Raw genomic sequence first — 23,278 nt, forward strand, 5'->3', positions numbered from 1 at the left:
ACTTTGAAGAATCTTTATCTTAAAGATCTCACTAAAATGATTACACTTCAATCATGGAATTGGAAAATCACTATAAATAATGTAATCAAGTGATATATTCTAGGATTGATTAGACTCATGCCTGTTTTCTCATGACTTCAGACTTCAAACGTCAGAAAAGTATCTTCTCACTGGTTTATCCACCTGTTAGGACTGAGCTTTTTTGAACTGGGTGTGGTTTAGATGACAAGCAAAGCCTCAAACTTCCTATTTTTTAAGCAATACAGTGATTTTAAGGATCATTTTTTCATCTAGGATAATTCAGTCCAGATTTTTCTAAATACTACCAAAGCTTGTCCAGATGCCAAAATGAAACAGTGAAATAGTCCTTGATCACATTGCAAAAGGAGAAGACAGCTTCAGCATTGGTATTAAACAAATATCATAAAACCTAAGGGCTGCATGCCGATACTGTTGATAGGTCCTAGATTTGAATCCTGTCCTGAAGTCTTTCTGCATGCACTTTGCATGTTCTCCTCATGCATGCATGGATTCTCTCCAGGTACTCCGACTTCCTTGCAGAGACAGAAACGTGATGGTTAGTTACGTCAACCTATTGGCCCAAATTCCCTTTACGTATCACTGTGTGCATGCATGGTTGTTTGTCAAGTGTGTCTCTTTGTTGCCCTTTGTGACATGCAGTCACAACCATACAGTTACCCAATACAGTCTCAGCAAGTTATAAATAATTTTTTATCGTCACTTTTATTGTCATCACAATAAATACCACAGAATATTTTGATAATACTTTAAGTCAATATCTCCCAACACTACTTCCTACAAATATTTTACAAAAGTAATGACTGTGTACAATTCAACAAACAAAACCTTTAGTTGGCACTGAATTTGGCAGGTTGATCAGTCCTGGTTCTGGCTCAACTGGAAAAGGCTTCTCTCTGGTTTTATGGTTCAGTTTTTCTCTGTGTAGGTCTCAGTTCTCAGCTGCTTTAGGACCCAGCAGTTTTTGAGTGTAGGAGAAGTCATCAGGGCCTGATCAGTTACAGGCGAACTAAACAGCCAACAATAAAAATGATTATAACATTTTTTCTCCAACAAGAAAGAGAGACTGAGTATAAACATCCTATCCTTGTAGGTAAAATGCTATCTACTGGCTAAATGGTTCACATTTTAGGTTTCAAACATGTCATCATTGTATTGAATAAAAAGACCAGCTCACACTTTTGGTGAGTCATGGAAACGCCATCGGTGTGGGATAAAATGACATTATCTATCGCCTGTCAAGTTTATTTCGAAGATCCTTGGAGAAAAGTGTTTCTTGTTAGCGAAAGGCCAGACGTGGTGTGTTCGTGGTCACTACGTTATCATCAGTACACTTTCATTCTACTTCCATGTTTTCAAGGAGGTTTTCTGGATTTACATGTAAAGATGTATGTCCAAAGATTAATTACAGGAAAACTAGATTAATGCCATTTTTATCAAGGAAATTCTCAATAAAGTGACATGGTTTACTATAAACTCAGATAATCAACTATACCGCTTGATTCTGGTCTACCAGGATTTGACCTGACATTTATATGTGAGACATTTATCATATCTCTTCATGTTTTATCCCAAAGCCAAAACCACTAACAATCTGTGCTGGTACAAAGCTGATAGTGTGCAACAAATGATGTCCTCTGAAGATTCCCCGCATGCACCTCAGAGCAAGTTGCACTTTGAATTTATGAGTTTCAAACTCTGAAGCTCTAGGGTGCAAAATAAGGAACATTTATTTGACATTGGGTGTGTTAACTGGCTCTTTGTTATTTCCTGATTGCTTACAAAATGTTCAGCAGAAAGAAGTTGTAATGCCAGTATCAAAGGAAGATTTGTTTTTATGTTTCTCCTTTTAGTTGCCTTTGTTTCTTGTTTGTTTCTAGATTTTGATACAGTTTTGTACCTGTGCAAATATTTTGTATCTTATCTGCTAGTTTCTTTTATTTATTTATTTATTATTATTTATTATTTATTAGAACGAATTGATGCTATTCCTTTTTCAACCGTTCTGTAAATTTGCTGCTGTGATTTGGACATTTGTCTCGTGCACTCGTGCATGATCCAATTTAAGACAATTTTTACAATTTTCCCTGTACATGGCCTTACTGTATGACCCTTCCCAGATTGATGGGTTCAAGATCATTGGTGATAGCTTTCTACCTTGACATTGTGTTTACACACACCTGAATGTTAACTCCTCAAACTATTGCTTTTATAGAGGTGTTTAATACTAGACACTAATGGAAAACATTCCCTTCATTATTGTTAAAGGAAGGGAAACTGTCATTATACACTTACAGATATTTTACCCTTAATTACTTAAATATAAATAACATAAAGATAATTTTACAACTCCGACATTCAATAGGAGGGATTATTTATATGTTCCTACACACTTCTGTGCTTTTTATTCACCTGAACGATTTGCTGTTTATCTAATTTATTATGGCCTAACAAAAAGTTTGATCAAAGCAAATATGAGAGGTGTAAACATGTTTATTGACTTCCTCAGGCTCTCTAATCCTTACCCTCTCTGTGTGTGTGTTTGTGTAGATATTCGTGATCGCAGAAAGAAGCCCGTTATGCTGTTTATTCACGGAGGCTCCTACATGGAAGGCACCGGAAACATGTTTGATGCCAGCGTCCTTGCCGCCTACGGCAACGTGATCGTGGTCACCATGAACTACCGACTGGGTGTGCTCGGTGAGTGATCCGTAAAACCACTTCGGACATCCTGATCATAGCAATACACACACAAACACATACATTCTCTCATTTGCAACCCTTGCGCTCATCAGTTATGTATGAAAGTCGGTTTCCCACAGCAGACCAAACATCCTTTATTTGAATTGATTACGGTGATGATGAATGACTTTAATAAAAACGCATCGGTTTAATGACAGCCAGTGCACGCATTGATCATGAGACCTCATTCTATCAGGAGTCAAATATTTCTTACTAAAAACTGTGACTGTGTAATGAAAGAAGTTTGTTGTATATATACTTGCCTGAGGATTTAATTTGATAAGTCATTAATTTCTTGAGATGCATCTTGATTTCCTATTTCTGTTTGAAGGGATGGAAATAAAAACATACACTTTTATTTGTTTTGCTTTTAGGTGAATTAACACTTTTGTCAGAATACAACCCAACTTCCATTTTGGGCTACTTAGCTATTAATAAATTGGTCTTAAATGGAAATTTCTTGTCCAAACTGTCTTGTTCTAGTTAAAGCCTTTGCCCAGTTTTGTACGCATTTTAGATACACAAGTAAAAAACTCAGCCAATAAGGCTTAACAAGATCATTAGTTTCTGTCAGTAATAATGTGGCTGCTGGTATATTTTTACTTTTGCTAAACATTTAACCTTTAGTCTTAGTCTTGCATATAGTGCTCATATTATGACCATTTAGCTTTAATTCGATAAAGGTCACTAGCTGACATTTGTTTAATACAACCATGTGCTCTAAGGGAAAATATTCCTGACCTTAGACCTTAACTATACACTGTCTTTCACAGCAATCTTTCCATAAAGTGGTTTCAATGTTGATATTTAGGAAGCAGCTGCATTATCTGTGTGATACTGACAGTTGTAGGGAATGCTTTATGAGCTCGAATGTAAAGAGGGTTAACAGGCATGTGAATCAGACATATCATTTATTTTACTGACACAGAAATGCATTTAATAAATAATTTTAAGAGCATTCCTTCTCTTGCATCTCCAGTCCCTAAATAGCTGTTTTGTAGCCATATAAGTCACTCTAAAATGAGCAAGGATGGTAAAAGTAAAGAGGAAATATCTCCAGAGAGTACTTTATGAAAACCTGGTTATGATGTACTGGACGTTGTGCAGAAACACTGATTAGATTGGGAAAGAATTGGGGAAGGCTTTACAGGCCAATTGCTGCAAAACAACAAGCAGTCTGCTCTGCTTATCTCAGATCTGCCATATTCAAATCTGAAATAAGGCAAAAAGATTTGTCTACCAGATAAGTTCTCTTCCGCAAGCTCGTCGTCTTTCTGCTGAGAGTATTCACTATCTCTACCCATTTGTTGCTCACCACATTCTGTCTCGCTCCATTGAGATCAAGTAATTTAGCTCTGAGAGGAGGAACATGCCTCTGAGGAGGCAGGTGCAAAGCAAAGGAAACTAAGTGCATTAGAAATTTCATTAGCTGCAAAGAGAGTGGGCTCCTGGAAGCTGTTTCCAAGAAAGAAAGGAGAGGAAAAAAAGCTGCCAGCCTTTGATTTGTGTGGTGGCACTCTTAAGGAACCTTACGTTGTTGTTTTTGCAGCACTTACACTGCCTTTACAGTGGTGACACATTTTCATTTGCATATAATTATCTAAAGTGTTTGCTTTTCAGTGATTGTTTTTTAAACTCATCAGTGTTTCTTAAGTTCACAAGCAAATGCAATCTGTGATGTGACTATTACCTGAGATCCACAATGCAGGAGTGTAGATGTTGACTGGGTATTTATGTCAAAGCTATTTCTTTTTTTCTTTGAACATTGGAACACTGTTGAAGTACAAGTATTGGCAGGATCTCATTTGACCTTGCGATCTACTCCATAATCGTTTCTGTATCCTATTCGTGATGGAGGGCGAAGGTTACGTGATAGATCTGTCTGGCTTTTTAAACTGAGATTCCTTTTAGAAGAACAAACGGGGCTGAGCAGAACTTGCAAACAGAATCAAATAATTATCCGTTATGGATAATTAGGTTGTCCAAAAAGCAAGTAGATTTTCAAGTGTTCATTCATACAAAAGGTTTTCTACTCTGCCAATGTTTTGGCCGGACTGGAACTTAACGTTTTTTAACAACTAATTGTGAAGGTAAACTGAATATTGTTGTGCTCTGTTTATGAGTATGAGACAACTGAGGAAAGAGAACTTGACCTTTTTAGAAACGGTCAAGCATAATGGATGTATGATCATGCTGTGGGCTGCTTCTAATGCAGGAGGTTTATTGCAGGGTTCCTACACATATTTAATCATCTGTCCATCCATCCATCCATCCATCCATTATCCATCCATCCATCCATCCATCCATTATCCATCCATCCATCCATCCATCCATCCAACAATGGAGGCAGGGGGACAAGAAGTCTACAGTGAAAGCGTAAAAATTATGTTGGATTTTATTGTTTATTGCAGGCTTGAAAACTGTTTATGTGACTGTAAAGGTCACATTAACATTTTGCTCATTTATGTAAACTGATTATATACTTTCATCTTGCAAGGCTACCCCATTTTGTCATAAAATATTCAATGCCCACTTCTTTGAAATTAGACCTAAGGTAGTTGCAGTGAATTTTGGTACAGTGACAGTTTATTTCCTGCCTGATCTGCTGAACATACAGCATAAGAAGACCACGAGTTGTTTCTACATCAAGAAATAACTGCAGTTTTTTTTTTTAAAGAATATAGTTCCAACATGCCTGTAATGCCTTCTGTTCCCTTAGAAATAACCTCCTAACTGTAGAAAATGTGATGTTTTGTATAAGGTCAGAGGACAGCATCTGTTAATGTGTTAATCCATTTGTGGCTGAGGCTAATTACAACTAAACAGGCTGATAAGACAAATTCCCTCTACAAGACTCAGTCATGCAGATTTTAGAGTTTCTCTTTATGAGGTTTGATACTGAGATTTGCAAGTTTTAGATGAGTTGCTTAGACACTTTTACAAAGTGTGATTTTTCATGTATTGCCTGTTGTGCAGTATGGAGAATTTTGACTGACTCTGTGACTGACTCCAGGACAGTCCTTCAACACATTCTTTTAGTCAAGGAGAAAGCAAATTGAGAGGACGACTTTGTTATTTGCATGCAAAGAGACAGCCAGCTCTATCTCCCGAATATGAGAGCCATCCAGAGCAATTTGCCTCTGATTGGGAGAAATGTGGGTAATCTTTCACCCCATGCCTCCTATATGTGATGGATTGCATTTTGCTTTGACAGAGACAGAGAAGTCAGTGTGAGGGTTAGAAATGTGCATTTTGTGTATGTTGAGAAGTGGGTTTCTTGGAGCGCATGTAGCTGCGCGCACTCATGCATATCAATGTCTGCGCTGCAGACACGCATGTGACGGTTTTTACTGTTTGCCATTCTTGCCTCAGCAATCTGACATGCTGATTTGAGAAGGCAGAAATTATTGATACAGGCGCAGGATATCGTCATGAGAAATGCCGCACTGAATAAAAAGTGACTTTTCAGGTTTTGAGAGACAGACAGAAATCAAACCAAAGTGGTGTTACATCAGGCCCTGCCATCAAGTACCACTGGTGTACCGGATGCTATCGCTGTGTCCGTAAAGTTAAATGTGCAAAACGTTGGTATAGGGGTTTAGACTCACCACAGATTTTCTACCGACATTTGCAGACTGTTTAGTTGTCTTATAACTAATTGAAACCATCGTAAGGCCCTGATTATTCTTATGTGCACCACTCTTTGTGGACAAAGTGAATTGTTTTCTAAACCTAGATTACAGGTAATACTTGGTTGTTGTTTTTTTCTTTGGTAAAGTACATGTTGTTTATACTCTTGTTACGTAAAGGGATCTTTGCATTTTCTGTAAACATGGTAATCTAATGGTAATTTATAAACTTAAAAAACAACAATTCCTTCAATGTCTTTTCACAAAAACATTCAAAACACTAAACATTAACATTTATGCACAGCTGAGTTTTTACTATTTTTCTGTTCTGAACTAAACAGTAAGGATGGGTACTTCAAGCTCGGGTACTTTTCAAAAATCGCCAGCCATTGTTCAAAGATTTTTGCAACAAATGTCCCCTGAGGTTCTTCATCCACACATCAGATGTCTGCACATTTAACAAATACAAATGAGAACCATTCATACCTTCATTGTGTTTATTCCACCCTTTGTTCTTGTAATTTATTGTTAAAGTTTTAGTTCTTTTTAATGTTAACTTTTTTCACTTACTGTATATATTGACAAGCTTATGCAACTTGAACTCGTGAAATTATGTTACCGCACTTAATATTCAACTAGTTTTAAGGCTGTTCACACATCTTTACTGGGGGTGGCAACAAGTGCTAAATAAGTGCTAAGGAAGCAAAAGCTCCAAAAGTGGTATTACAAAATAATAAAATATTGGGAGGAAGACCATGCCTAAATCAAAAGCTTCCCTTTCCACAGCTTCATTGCATGGACTCCACCATCCTCCACCTCTCCTTTCACCTCCAAATGTCCTTTTCTTTTCACCCATACCAACGGGGGTTCAGGCTCATCCTACTTACTTGGAAAGCTGCCTGAAACTCCAGTCAAATATGATCAGAGGTCCTTTTCCTTTTCTGTCTCACCTTTGCTATTTAGATGTAGTCTCCATTATCAAAGTTCACAATTTGGAATCTAAAGCTTGTACAATTGTGTCAAAAACCAAGTTACAAATGATCTTTTAATGCTTCTGTCTTAAATAAGATGATTGAGACAGCCCTCTTACCTTCTTAAATAAGGAGGATCTGAAATCAGCGTTTGAATTTAAATATTTTACCTAAGTAATCAGGGTTGTTTCTGGTCATAGTGTTGTATAAGATAATAAAAATATACAACGAGCTTTGTCATTTATACTACTGTGGCTACTTTCAGCTTCTCCCTCAGCCAGCTCCTTCTCACTATCCATTCCATCTGTTTTCTTAGGTAATAACAACAGTCTTCAAGTCTGTGCTTCATAACAGCTTATATACATCTAACTACATGATGCAGCCAAATTTCATGCAACTACCAACAAAAAGCTACTTTTTTCACATTATAGTTCCCACTTGTAAGTCTCATGTGATCATTGCATCAGTGATTACAGCTGCTGAAATCTGACTTCTAGCTTCCCTTTACTCTGTTTGTTAATTGCATTTTTAGAGGCTATGCTGCTACATTACAGTTCTGTACGGCTCTGCCTTCAAGCACATCCTGAAGGCTTTCAGAAACCTCCATATGAGATTGGATCTTTAATCTTTTCTAGCTGGTTATAGAGTTCACAATTATTGTCAGGGGTCGTTTTGATAATAATAATACATTTCATTTATATGCATTGTTTCTAGACACCCAAGGACATCTATCATATCATGGTGAAAATGGAAAATTAAAAGCACAGGAAATTGTATTTAATTAATTCTCTACTTTCATGGAGTCATTCACAGAGTCAGTCAAGGAAAGTAAACCCCCTTTGTTGTACCCATCTTCACTTTGTTTCTTCTGCTCTAGGATTAATTTCTTTAAACATGACACTTGCTTGTGCCTCTTTTTATACTATATTGAAATTTGCCAATTTAGCTTCTTTTTCACATATAAACATCCAAAAAAGTGAAAATAATGGTATTTTTAGAATTTTATTGAGGTCATTTAAATTTCTATTTAACATGTACCTTCTCCACTTTTAATGTGTGTGTGTGTGTGTGTGTGTGTGTGTGTGTATGTCGATGATTAAGCATGTATTTGAAAATTTAAGGCAGTAATTGAATTTGGGGGAATCTAAATCCCAATCTTCATTTCCATCTGGCTTATTGAGGAAAGTGGTATTTTGTCTGTCTGTCTCTGCTGGCATGCTCACAAACAGCTGCATCTGCAGCCCTGCTGGCATTACGCAAATGTTACCCATCACGGCGACATTCAGACAGCAGGACTTGCTTTATTCTGTCCATATGTGAATATAGAAAAATACAGAGAAAAGGCAAGTTTAGGAGAAAGAAGGAGAGAGCAGCAGCCGGTCTCTATGGGGAATTTGGTGCATTTAAATATGTAATGAAAATCTTTACCAATCCACTGCGCACTTGACCTTGCCTTGGCTGCCTTAGTGACAGGCAAGCTTACAGTTCATACGTCACCTCCACTCCAGTAAGATGTTTTTTTTTTTACTTTTCTGATGTGGGATACGGACCAGAAGATGAAAGTGAGACCATGCATTCATTGAGACATTAACAATGATGATGAGAAATGAATACAAAGCCTCAGCATACAGTGCTTGTGATCATAAGCATGATACACACAATGTGGAGCGAGAGATTTTAAGAGATGAGACAAGAGTGAGGGCAGAGAGCATTAGGAGAACGAGAAACGGAGAAGGGGGGTCCATTTGCCCGTGATGCTAAAAATAAAACCTGCAGAGCTGATTTTGAATGTGTAGTCATCTACAGAGCAGCTATGCATGCTCTGCACTGCTTCCAGTGCATGCTGCAGAGGTCTTCTGCAGCAGTGCAACCGGCTTTTGAACACTGACTGCACACATAAAAGGGAGGAATCCTCGACGTGACTATGACACACACACACACACTGCTCTTTTTCAATCGGATTCAGGGAGCGTAGATGTGAAAAATGCCTGCTCAAGGCTGCGGCGGGGGGTCTTTAATGTGTGCGTGAAGGGAAATCAGTATGAAACGTGACCTGGCGGGATCAGAGAAGATATTAAGACACGCACCAACACAAAAGCCTCCACTGAGCGCGTGCACATGCACACTGTGCTCAGTCTCCATAGCAACCCTCGACAGAATTGATGAGCAAAGTCCTATTGACTCGTTGTGAGGAGGGTGGAAGGAGGACTGCGGTGTCTTAAGATTGTGTGTGTGCTTGGTGGTAAAGAGTGTGACTTTGAGAAAGAGGACAGGCTGGTCTACTATACTCTGAGAAGAGATTAGCACATCAGCTGGGCTTCATCACACACACACACAATCCCATGAGCAGGTGAGGTTCACACGTTAACATATTCAATGATGTGTTTTCAAACCCTTCAATTTTTCTTTATCACTCTATACTTTGCTTTTCCTTAATACTCTCTCTGGATGTACCTCAGACTTTATAAATCATCTACTTATTGCTGCCTCCATTTTCCTTTGGACTTGCCTAGTTTCTCTTGCTCCTTCCTACCTCTGCAACATGAAACACTCCTATCAGTGTTTACCATAATCCCATATTCTTGAATGTAAAGAGGACATATAACTAAAAGAGTTTAATCTTTTGAACTCCAAGTGTAACATCCCTATGGACTGCGTTGTTGGCATTTTAGAAATAACTCCTCACACCTAAATATTCAATCTGTTAAATGTCATAGTTTTATGGATTATTCATTGTATTTGTTGGTTTGCATTACTCACCAAGCTGTACACTGAATTTTTAGATAAATTCAGATCTGAAAGTTATACCATAAATGTATACTTGTTAAATTTGACTCAGTTGGACTTATTTAAAATTTTCACAGACCTACTTACTCTTGTCATCCTACACTTGATCTTGTGCAGATGTATTGCATAGAGTTAGAGCACATAGCAGTAGTTGCTCAAACATGTACTTCACATTTAGTCTCATTTTAGTGATCTGATTGACTAGTCTGCTCCAGAGAGAGTCATTAAAGGACATAATTGTAAACAAATCTAAATCATGTTATATAATTTGATTGTAATAGAATTAAATGAAATTAAAATAACTTTGGTCCCAACTGGATTCAGTATACCTAAACTTGAATATGACATGAATATGACCTGCCAGACAGACAGAAAGTTATGTTTACATGTAATTTAATCAGTACCAAGGACATTCAGGGGTGGCATAATCTCTGTCATATTGGTTTTAACGGAGTTGACCCACATGCAGAAAGCAATTCAGGAGACAGAGTTTTACGGTGACATTTTTATTTAGCAGTGTAGTGAACAGGGAAACTGGAACCGGGATACCAACTGTAAAAATAAACAGGATGGTAAGCAGGGAAAACTCAGGGTCAAAACTAATGAACAATAATTCTGCCTTACTGGGTTGATAGAATGATCCGCCAGAGGGTGGAGAGCCCAAATGGTTGTTTATCCATGAGACAGATGATGGTGGATAATGGTGTGCCAGGATGATAAGTTGGACCAGGGATTTCAGATGTAGGTGCAGTAGAAGGAGGAGGGTGGACAAGGTTCTTGAATGGAGATTTAAGGAGCAAACAATTCAGGAGGCTGCCAACCTGTGTGGTCCAACGAGGTAACGAGAGGCTTGAGTCTTTGTTCATGGAACTGGATCGCTTCTTTCCAGAAGTGGTTAATCCAGGTAGAGATCCACACGGAAGGCAACGTCAGGTTCAGGTAATCCTGCAAAGTAACAGATTCAGATTACTAAAAGTTCAAGGCAAGGGCAAGACAAGGTAATGTGGCTTGAGCTGTACCACTAAGGGGAACACTCTGGCAGTGAGTTGCTGGCAGCCTCCTCCTTATATACTCCTCAGCAGGTAATCAAGGGAATAGAGAACACCTGTCACCTCTCCTCCAGGTTCCACGCCATCTAGGGGCTAAGCACAGTAAAAACACCAAACAAAGAGACAAGGCACAGATCCTGACAGTCTCTCACTTTTCCTTTTTCCTTTATGCCTGCATGCTGAGATCAAGACCTGCTCATTGGCTGAACTCCAGCAGGGTAGATGCGAAATGAGTTATGATCACATAATCCAAAATAAGCCTTCAGGTTTGATGGTTAAGATGTGTCAGAGTATTTTACTGGTAGGATTAAAACAGTATTTAATTTTTTTATTTACTTGTGTTAAAGTCAGTCAAATGGAAACTAAGAATGCAGAGGTTTCTACTTTCTTTTTTGACTACATGCCCAGGTGTAGAACCATTATGTGGCTGAACTCGAGCTGATTGCAAGCAGAACTCTGATCACATTTTGTGTGATACACAAAGTTAATTGAATTGGACAGCATTCAAAGAAGTTGTAGTTTTTTTTGTTAAATCTGAATGAAAGGACAAGGCAAGAAATAACTGAATAGTGTAGATTTTAAGGCTGCTTATAAAGAAGCTCATTTGATTGCACAGATTATCCCATTGGAGGATGTAGCAGACATAATAATAACAATAAAATGTGCAATAACTGGAAGTCAAATCTGACTTAAAACATGGTTTGTGTTTCATAAGTAAGCAGTCTGATGCACTACGCAAAATCTTGTGGTAAACTTTATAATACAAACAAGGAAAACAAAATAACGCTTTGGTAGAGCTGTTTGTCTGCTCTTGTCTGCTGCACAAATATAAATACTGAATAGGAGCATGATTTAGTGGTACCATTTGTGAATTTAAATCTTTCACTCTAAAGCAACAAAACCCAAATAGTTTTCATTGTTCTCTAATAATGAAACATTTGTGAACTGTTTTGAACATTAAACATTGTAAGCGTACAGTCTCCTGTGGTGCTCCATCCATCCCCTGGATGTCTAAACATTCATCTCATCTTGAACATGAATAAAAACAAAGGAGATTATTGTAGATTTCAAGGAAACGAGAATAGGTCAAAGACTGTTTCCATCATGGTAGATGAAGTAGAGGTTGTGGAGGAGTATAAATACCTCTGTGTTCACCTGGACGAAAGAAGTGGAGATGCAACTGTGAAGCCGTTAACAAGAAGGGACAGAGCAGACTGTTCTTCTTAAAGAAGCTTAGGTCATGTTTCCAGCAAGATGCTGCATATCTTCTATAAATCTATCGTGGAGAGTGTGATCTCTTCTGCTGGGGAAGCAGCATCAGAGCCAGGGACTTAAAAAAGCTCAACAAGCTACTAAACAAAGGCTGGCTCTGTTCTGGGGACTCCTCTGGAACCTCTGGAGATCATTGTAGAAAGACGGATTCTTCATAAAATGAAGAATATTATGGAGCACCCTGAGCATCCTCTCCGTGAGACTGTCCTACAATAACAGTGTCTTGAGTCAGAGGCTTCTTCAGATCTGCTGTAAGACAGACCGCTACAGGAGATCCTTCCTGACCAGACCTGATCAGCAACTACAATGGCAACCTGTATTATATGAGCTACAACGACATTTAATTTCCTTTTGAATTTAATTGAAGATGCTTATGGACATTATACACACTTGTACCAATAAATTGTATAAAATCCTTCCTTCACTGCCCCCCCCCAAAAAAAAAAAAAAAAATCCCCCACAAGCCAACCCCACCCACCCACTCCACACATGATTTGCTGTGGGTGCTCTTATAAAAACTGGCTAATGGGGTAGATTATGCTGATGTATGTTTCACATGTCAAACAATCAGCTTTGTAAGTGAGAAACCATGGGCTGGTAATGGCTGCGGATGGATCATCATTACAGCGGGATGACAGGCGTTTGAATCACGGCTCAGCACTCGCGGGCATACTGGGATACTCACTCCTCCCATGGGGGACAGTAGTGTTGTTTTGGGACCCAGAATAGCGTCGCCAGTGTTTCGGTACATACATACTGGCACCCATGAAGACAGCCTGTCAGTTAGTATAAACACTGCAGAAAAAAAAAGGAAAGCAGTTAGTATTAGTATGCAGGATCTGCTGCAACGCTTTTTGCTGTTTGTGTTGGCCTTTGAGCTCTGTTTGGATCAGCCAACATAAAGACGTAATAATTAACATATGGCATAGTTCTACATTTATGTTTCTCTGCTCTGTTAGCTCTGTGTTGGTTTCTCTGATGCTTCATTCAAATAGAAACATTTGCTTGGACTGTAACCGCACATAAATCCCTTTTGATTTGAGTTTTTTGCTACTTGAGTGATTTCTTGGATTTTGTCCCAGTAGACCTCAGTATTCCTGAAAGAATTGCATTGAATGAACAAAAGAAGGAAAGCTAGAGTACATTTTTTTTGCAATTTGTTTAATTTATAAGGCTCTTCCTGAAGTAAGGAACAGATGACAAAACAGCATTAAGGCACTGGGCAGAATTATGTTTTTCTTTTCCGCTTTATAGATTTTTTAGGCACTAGTGGTCTTTATTTTACTATTTTTTCAAAAGTGAGCTGAAAGGAAATGGGGTCGAGAGAGGGGGAAGACATGCGGGACAACAGGCCAGGATGCCAACCTGTGACATCTGCATCAAGGACTAAGGCCTCCGTACATGAGTCACACGCTTAACTCCTGTTCCACCGCCACACCCTTTTTCTTATCCTTTTTAATTTAACTTAATAAAGCGTGTTCATGCTGTTTATTATTTCTTTGCAGTAATACTATTAATTGTATACTGTACAGAAATAGAACATTATGAAACCTGCATTGAATGGGCTGCTCTGACACTCACAATGATTTGCAGCTAAAAATAACAGCACAAATGAACAGAACAGAACAGAACAGAACCAGCATGCAGGACTTATATGATAGTTTTTCTCCATTCTGTCCAATGGGACCAATGATCGTCACCTGCGTGGCTTTGTTTACAAGTAGTTCACTTGCAAAAATTACAATGTGAAAGCAAACTGCACCAAACAAATAAAAACAAAGCCTGCTTTTAGTCCAGACCAAACAAGCATACCAAAGGACTTTTCTAGTAAGAATACACCCTTAATGTACATTAAAATTGTTAAACCATTGTCCATGTCAGAATTACACAACTTCCCACTTAGTTAGGTTATTTTTTTCAATTTTAAAAGTAAGAATATCAAAATTATGTATACATTTATGGCAGATACTATATTTCTGCAGTAGCAGATGGATGAATGGATGGATGGATGGATAAAAGCACACATGTAGGAGCAGCTTAGTTTTAGTTAATCATTTCATTTCATTCCTTCATTCATTCCTTATTTTGAAGAGAGTGGGACAGTAGTAAAGTTTAAATATAAAATATATTTTTTTCAAACAGAAAATTAAAAACAATCTAATCAAATTTCAGATAGTTTTGAGACTTAATGATCTTGTCAAAGTAACAAGCCTTTTGTGATACTATTCCCCAGACATTTATCAAAGGACCACAGAAAGATGTGGGAACAATAGATTAATTGGAATGTATGTACCTGACTGTTGTGAAGTGCCTTGAGACAACATGTGTTGTGAATTGGCGCTATATAAATAAAACTGAATTGAATTGAATTGAATTAGAGTTAATTTGCACTGGAGCATGAAAAATGAGGATCCAAGATTTTTGCCTGACAGTGACAATTTAAAAATATTTGCTAAACAAATGTGCCCTCCAATCGTTTTGTTGTATAGGTCTCAACTGTGAAAGCTCGAGGGATATAAAACATAAGAGGTGTAGAGAACATAAAACAAAGAAAAGGTAGCTAGAATAAAACATACAAAGCTGGTAGTAAATGGTGTTTAGGGCGGGTTTCTTAAAATAATATGTGAAAGTTATTTGAAAAAGCAATTAATAAATAATCCGAAAAGGCAAAAAATGTGCCTCATTTTACCTGCCTTCACCATCTTTCATGTATTTTGAGGTAGGGCACATCTGGACACGGCCCACTCTCTGGATCTCTGCTAACCCTGACTGTTCCACTCTTTTACCCTGGCATTACTGCTGTATTAACCCATCAAATCTACCTACCACAACATCTGAGGCCAGCACAGAGAGAGAGGAATAGAGTGAGTGCACTGTTTGTCATTCCTGCCAGCCATCTGAATAGCAACGCAAATCATTTACATTTGACGAATGGTAGGGTCAAGGACAGGGCTGCTTTATCTTGAGGGCATTGTTGGTCCATGCAGCCCTGATTGACAGGACAGGGTTGGAGGAGGTGATAAGGTGAAAGGACAGCTGCTTGTCACACACGTAATAACCTGAGACAGCATAGGAATGCAGGAGGGGGTGCTGGACGGATTAAAAAGAGAACAGGGAACCCTGGGAGAGAAGTGAGAGAAAGGCAGTCACTCATCTGTGGACTTTGCTCTTCTCCACACACACATAAGTGCCAAACACGGGCCGATTATAGTAACTGGCCGGCCCAGCAGCAGATGCTGCAAGCAGTGTGGGAGCCAGGCTACACCTGCTCTCCTCTGCCTGCTGGACCTGTACCTCCTCTCCGGTCCAAAACAGAAGCAGCTTCTGCCTCTTCCTTCACCCAGCCAGATCACTTCACGGCCAGAAACTCTACTTGCTGTGCCCACAGAGAAACAAAGAGGTCACATTGTAAAGCGTGAAGAACTGTTAGTCAAGACTACTCTTAAGCATATCAAGGTGTTATTTTTTGTAGTACATGAAATATGTGAAATCACAGAGCGGGGTCAGTGGATGCTGAGACTCAAAGGTTTTAGTTTTGTCTGCAAATTCCATAGCTACAGACATCCAAATTTTATGTGGGCTTCACATAAAGCTCAAGAACAGTCGAATGTGTTTCCATGGCTGAGCAGGAACATTCAAGTTTTAAATCACTAAGGGTAAAACTTGGATGTGGTGGTGTAAAGCATGCTGCCACTGGACACCGGATTAATGGAGACTAATGCTTTGACAAATATTGCCTCTATTTCTGACATTTCCATAAACAAGTCGGAGGTTGGAAGTTGCCAGAGGAACGGCACTTGCCTCACAAACTTCACGTTTTCTGCAGAGGGTGTTCTGGTCTTGGTTGGGAGAGTTGGGGTCTGGCCCATTGTTTCAGTGAAGTGAAATCTAAATCTTTCAGCATACCAAAATATTGCGGACAGAAAAACATGGATGGAGCTTGACTTAATGCACGTTTTGGATGAAAAGGAGTAGAGACTGTGAACCAGGCCTACTCGTCTAACATCAGTATATGACCTCACACATGCACTTCTGGAAGAATGGTCAAATTTTCCCATAGACACACTCTGAAACCTTGTGAAAAGCCTTATTAGAAGAGTTGAAGCTGTCATTTCTGCAAATGGTGGGCCAATATCTGTTAATGCCATTGTACAGCGAATATGATGTAACTAAAGTTTATGCCTGGCCATATGTTGTCTGTCTATAAGCTCAAAGTTATTATTTTAAAAATCATAAACAAATACATATTAACATTAATAATAATAAAAGCATTGCATTGCAAGAATGTGTGAGTGCGTTAAGCCAAATACAGTGATGCACTTACACACAAAGCTGGCACTTTCTCTCAGATTGTACATAAAATCTCTGTTTTTTTCAGTGTCTTTACACACACTGAGATTTGTAAAAGCAGCTGATTTCCTTTGAGCTCGGCTCTAAATGACAGAGCCTGAATTCTCATGTTAACCCTAGTGAACTGTCTTGAGCATCTACACATTTCAACTATCAGCTTCTCAAAGCACCTGCTGTTTTAATTGACAGCCTCGCGTGTTTCTCTGAGGCGCCTAATACGTGTGTATAAAGGAGGAATTGCTCTCATTTCCCTGCTAAACACATCGAACATCAGGAGTATAGGAGTGTGTAGAGTGTCTGTATGTATTATCCACCTGCTCTACTCTAGCTCTCCTCCCCTGATGAAGGATGAAGAGGTATGTGCATCTTATTAAGAACTGCTGGAGCTAATTAACAAATTAATCAGCCTATGCAGAGGTACCAACCCCCGGCACCAATCAGTCGACTTAAACGAGCTGCGTTCACTAACCTAAAGGGAAGGCTGCGCTCTTTTCTGCAGGCCTGACACACACACAGCTAAACTGAAACAAAGGCAGCTGATGATAATGAGCATTTATTTGTTTCTCAAACGCTACTGCCTTGGTGGATTGATGCAAGTGGGTGCACAGGCATAGACAAACCGAACATAGTTATATATTTTCCTTTGCTCAGCCCCTGCTGTGTTCTCAGCTGCGGAGTGTAGCAGATGGTAGGTCTAAAGTGCTGCCACAACAAGCTTGAGCTGAGCTCCTGTGTCAGAATGTGCCTTTTTTCTGCATGGTGTGTTTCTTCTGGCACACTTGTTGAATGTTACACCCTTAAAGCGCAGAATATACACTCTAATGTGATGCATAAGTCTTATGGCCAACAAAACTACATATCACTTTCTGTCAAATTCTTTAAGATTCTCAGTGTGGAGGATAACATGAAGGCATGAGGGAAAGAGCATGTTTGCTGTCCATGTGAATACATTCGTCTGCATAGCCCTCTAAGGCATTTTATACTCTCTCCAGTACCTTTTACTTGTCTTACTCAAATGTTTGAGGTCTACATACAAACATTTCTGTATAAAAGTTGACTCTTGCACTAGAAATGAACATGGGGGCTACTCTATTCTCTAATGCAAAATCAAGGAACTGCAGACCAGTGCAGCAAACAGCTGTTTGGGAAAGAGACTCTTGTGAACAAATGTGGTTTCATTATTGACTGGAAACAGGTATATACACCATGTTAAGGTATATTTGGACAACATTATTTTTGCAACTTCATTTTATGAAAGACTGAGTTTGGTCATCTTTCATCCACAAAATGTTTTGTGCCTTTTTGTGCCTGCAATGACCACTGACGATTTAAAGGACATTCATTTCTCTTATCATATCATATATCATCCTATGTTGTCTTTTGTTTGTCTGTTGCAACGTTTGAATGACATTTATGTAGATTTTGTGGCAGTAGAACTTGATTAGGTTTTATTTGCCAAAATCGCAAGTTATTCTCTGTTGTTAAAAATTAAATTGTGGGTTTAAAGTTTGAGTTTTAAGTTACAGTTTGCAGGTTTAAAACAAATAGCATCACTAATACGTTTTTGTTTTCTGTGAAGTGAGCCTAAATTTATTTATTCCTTTATCTGAAATGGTAAACTGGTAAATGTACTTTTTATCATTGACCAAGCTGAAATGTCTCACTTCAAGTAATAACTAAAGACGATATTACTCAGTGAGCAGCAATGAGAGAGAGCCAATAGACCAAGGAGAACATATCTTTTCATTTATTGTAGCTAATTTGTGTGGAAAACTCCAAACCGTGTATTCATGCCTACTCGTATGTGCCTTGTTATACACTGCTGTAAAATGAGAGGCAGTCTGCTACGTATTCTAGCCTGCAGCTATGAGACTATTCATATACACTGCAGTCTCAAGCATTAGTACTACAGCACCCTAGGGTCCAAGCCACAAGGAAGCTGCATAATGGACAATCCAGTGACTGCCCCATTTTTCTTCTTAGTGCAAATTTAAGGGCCCGTCTGTTCATTGTGTATTTAAGCTCAACTTAAGGGTGTTTCTTAAAAAATATATACTCTCTAGCTTCCTTTGCATGTTGCTTGTTAACCTTTTTTTTAGTTAGAAAACACATAAACTTCCTACAAGGCTTCTGCCCAGTGGCTGTGAAATGAACTTTAAACCAGGTTCAGTCTTTTATATCGTTGCACACCATAGTTAAAGCCCTTAGCACGACTGTCTTATTGTTTACTAGTACAGCAAAAAATAAATTGATGTTTTCTTATTTGCCTTAGGAAAACATGCTGTTCCTTTTTTCTGTGCGTACAAAGTGTCCTTTTCATCTTGTTTCTCTCCAGTTTTTCCCTCCTACTCCTCACCATCTGACCCTTTTTGGAACCTGAATATTTCCTTTCTTTCATTTGCTTTATTTTAATTAGGAAGAAACAAGTGTTCATTAATTTGGCTTAGGAGAAAAAAGAAAACGTTGCAGTAACAGCAAAATATTTTTTTTTATTGTTCTGATAAAAGAAGCAAGAGGAATAAAATATTCCTTCCTCTGCAGGGTGCTCAGATCATTATTGTATATAATAAAAGTCCTGAGACCACTTGTTGTGTGCAGGAAGTAGAATATGATCAAAAACAGGGGAGTTGCCTAACAAATGTAAACATGAAACGTCTGGGTGACTTTGCAGAACCGAGCTGGCTCTAAGTGGGCTTTGAGCAGATGAGGGTGGTGGAAAATGTAAATTGGAATTGGCAACTGATCTGACAACTTGGCAGTGTTTTCACCCTCTCCTCCATTCTCAATATGAGTGTGTTAAATTGAGTGCAGCCTGATATGGGAATAAGATGAGGGGATTTGTTTTTTTGTTGTTTCCTTTTTTTTCTTTTTTGCCCTTTTTTTGGTTGGCTTTCAGTTTTTCATCCTTGAATTACAGCCGTAAGAATGCGTAATTGACAGCGAAATGGAGACAAAACATTTTACCCTCTGCATTAATCTCCAAACTGCTTAATCTTTCTTTTATATGATACGAATTCATGATACCTACAAAGCGAACATGACATAAACCATTTATGTGTCATGTTCCGTACATTTTTGCTTCTTTACGAGAAGCACAGAGCAGACACTGTTCAGAAATGCATTAGAGATACCATGGTTAATGCATGACATGAATACAGCAGACTCCAAGGAGCCTCCACTCCTCCAGTATTATTCATGTAGTGTGCAAAACCCAGTGTGGATCCATAAATTCACATGCATTTCAAGAGAAAATCTTGACTCCAAAACTGATTTTCCAGCAGGGGATCTCTGAGTCATCCACCTCAGCTCTTTGCCTTATACCTCCAAAGGAAGGAGGAAACAACCGTTAGAGCATTGCTTCTGGAGCTAAGACAATGATAATGTGTCCTCTCCATTTCTTACAGGGATTCATGAGTCAAAAATACCAATTCGCAAACTTAAACAACTTCTCCTTGTGGGTGATTTTCTGGTTGAGGTGATGTGCATTGGAGGATGATATTACAGTCTATTCTCCTTTTCCTCTTCAGAGATCTCTGCAGCTTATTCCCTAAGTTCCAGGCTTTAGTCAGCCTCACCCTTTTAAGCCTGTTGTCTCCAAACTTTACCTTTGTTTTTGTTTCACTTGAAAATATCTCACCTTTATTGGCACACCTGGGTGAAGTTTAAAAGTCTTAAAATAATGTTGTTTTTTTTTTTAACTAAAGCACATGGTTCCTGTTAAAACCGCTAGAGTTTTGAAAGATACACCTGTTCATGTTTTTGACAGTTGGACTGAAAATGCTTTTTCCTGGCTTCCCTCCCAAACAACTGGACGGCACATTCTGTAGCATCTAACGGTTGTTATGGCAACTTGGTGACCCAAAAATGCCCCTGTTTCAGCTCTCTATCAGTGAGCTTCGAGAGGTTTTTTATAGTTTAACTTACCATACTGCACATGGATCCTGGCCCTGCATAAATGACAGCGGGTAATAGAAATTGGTCTTCGTGTCATGTCACATCTACACCCCTGGGAAACAGAACGTTGTGCTAATTTTTGCATTTAGAAGTTCCTAGAGACTCTGTTTAACTTAAAAAAAAAGAAATCAAATTAAGTTTCAATTACATTTATTTAAATTATTCAATAGGAATTGTTAAGGGTGCCATTAATTTTAGCACTGGTATTGTTTAAAACAATTATTCCCTAATGTTTTGTGGGGGGTTTTTCCGCCTAGAGATTAAATGTACTAAAATTAAAGGCTGGAACTATTTCAACATGAGATTGTATTACTGCAGTAAAACATGTATTTTATTTAATGTGTTTTGACACATGTTTACCAGGGGTAATAAATGTGGAGGACTCTTTACTTCTCTACCTGCTGCCAGCCGTGCTCGCTTCAAATCAGTGTTCCTCTTTCATTCATTTCCCTCTTAAGTGTGCAGTAAGTTTAATGAATTTCACAGACAAATGTTTCGTCTGCAGAGGAAGAAAATAAATGTGGTAATTTTTATTCCTCTGTGTCTAATTACAACTCCACTCAGAACTTCTAATCAAAAAACAAGTTGAAGTCATCCAACCCCTTGAATATCTGATTAAATTTAATACATCCAACAAGCACATCCTTGAATCATCTTCCACTTTTCCTTAAATTATTGAGTTCTTCTCCTCATCAAAACTTATTTCATTTGCAATGTCTTTAAAAAGGCCTGAATAGTTTGGCAGCACCATAGTTGTTTTTAAGATAATTATTGGTACTGGAAACTGTCTATTTGTTGGAGTTTTTCAGAGGCTGTTTTACAGGTTAGATTATCTGTTTTGTCCATCAGTGACAGCTTTGAGACAGCACTGTTTTACATGCAGTAGAGTTGTAACACTAACAGTAGGCTGCAGTTGTGGATAGCCTCTTTGCATTGTTTGTGTGAATGAGTAATCATTTCTAAATCTGCATCTTGGTTGCAGGAACCTTGTAAAACATGCTCAGTTTCCAGAGGTGTGTATTTGATCTAACTCGCTCTGAAGTGTGAATCTGGTTGCAGTCAGGTCACACTATTCTGTAGGCAATTGAGTCTTTCTCCTCTTGCCCTCAGTACAGCCATCTATCTCCCCATTTGCCAAAAATATGAAGAGCTCAGCCAAGTCCCCACTGAATTTCTATCTCTGAGGTGCTCTGGGTCACACAGGTCAGACTTTCGGTGAATACCGATACTTATAAACCCCTCACACTGTTGTGTATCTCCCTTGCGTTTCAGTTGTGTACGAATATGCATCTTTAAGGAAATCCTGCACTATCTGTCTATTATAATGATACAGTAGCAGATATAATTTAATCTCCAGTTAAGCCAGGTTGCAACAGATGTTTTTGAAATTTTAAAGCATTTAGCATCGTAACTTAGAGAGTAAACAGAGTTCCGTCCTATCAATAACAAATTTGTTTCATGAACATTTGATTTATCATGGAATTTAAGATATACCTGCAAAATAAATGAATCTTTCATATACCAAAAACCCGTGAGCTTTCTAATGCAATTTTACTATTATTTCAGCCACTAAAACTATATAGTTTTCCACATAGCCACTTCCTGTGTTTCTTTTCTTCACCTTTAAGCCCTCTATCTTCTTTATCTACTTCTTGCCCCCCTGCCTTTCACTGACTCCCCTGTCCTCTTCATCTTGGTATGTGTGGGTCAGGTGGGTTCAGCCCTTCAAGCTGAACAGTCAGCTCCTGTTTTGACAGCTTGTCTGTGTGAATACACTTTCCTCTCTTCCCCGTATCCTCCCTCCACTTTGCCTGAGTCCTTCCACTAGCTGCAGTCACTCTCCTGCCCAACTTGTTGACTTCCTCCTCTTCCTCCATCCCATGCTTTAGTCCGGCCGTTGTCATGTCCTCTTCCTCCCCTTGTAACCCCGTGTTGGCCCTCGATCCATCATGGGTTCTTCCTGTCTTCCCTCATTGCCTTGCATATCTCAGAACCTAAAAGCTGTCCCTCTGTCTCTTTCTCTACCAGTTCACCTGTCTCTTTCTTTCTTCACTTGTGCCATACAACCCATCACCATCACTCTTCCTCTGTCCCTCATCCATCTCTAGTATTGTCCTCTTTTTTTCACCATTTCTCTCTGTTTTTCTATGTATTTTCCAAACGAAAAGATCCATTCATTCCAGACCCAGGAATCATTCATCTTCATTTTCTTGCATTTCAAAGCAGCCTGTCTGTTCATTAATCTTTGGCTCACTTCTTGTCTTTTTATCTTTTATCTATCATCTATCTCTCTCTATATCCAGCTCCCCCATAATTTTGAAACTCGTTCTCCGATTAATTCGTTCCCATCTGAATTGTTCTGTTGGATTTACCTTTGGACGTTCTTTTGCACTAATGCCATCTCGAAGATCCTAGCAGTTAGCAATTAATGTTAGCTTGGATTGAACCTTTATGAAACAAGCCCCAGTTAGCATCAGCCCACATA

General features: G+C 38.7%; 1 protein-coding gene across 4 annotated transcripts in view; it reads left to right on the forward strand.

The window, feature by feature from the left end:
* The window catches only part of nlgn2a (neuroligin 2a), a 283,069-nt gene that overhangs the window by 199,953 nt on the left and 59,838 nt on the right, over positions 1-23,278 (forward strand). For all 4 annotated transcript variants that reach the window (XM_047385104.1, XM_047385107.1, XM_047385106.1 and 1 more), the window contains one exon: positions 2,590-2,739. In XM_047385104.1, the coding sequence (XP_047241060.1) occupies positions 2,590-2,739 (150 nt within the window). The remainder of the gene's footprint in view (positions 1-2,589; positions 2,740-23,278) is intronic.

The sequence above is a fragment of the Girardinichthys multiradiatus genome, chromosome 14, assembly GCF_021462225.1.
Source record: "Girardinichthys multiradiatus isolate DD_20200921_A chromosome 14, DD_fGirMul_XY1, whole genome shotgun sequence".
NCBI classification, from domain to species: domain Eukaryota; kingdom Metazoa; phylum Chordata; class Actinopteri; order Cyprinodontiformes; family Goodeidae; genus Girardinichthys; species Girardinichthys multiradiatus.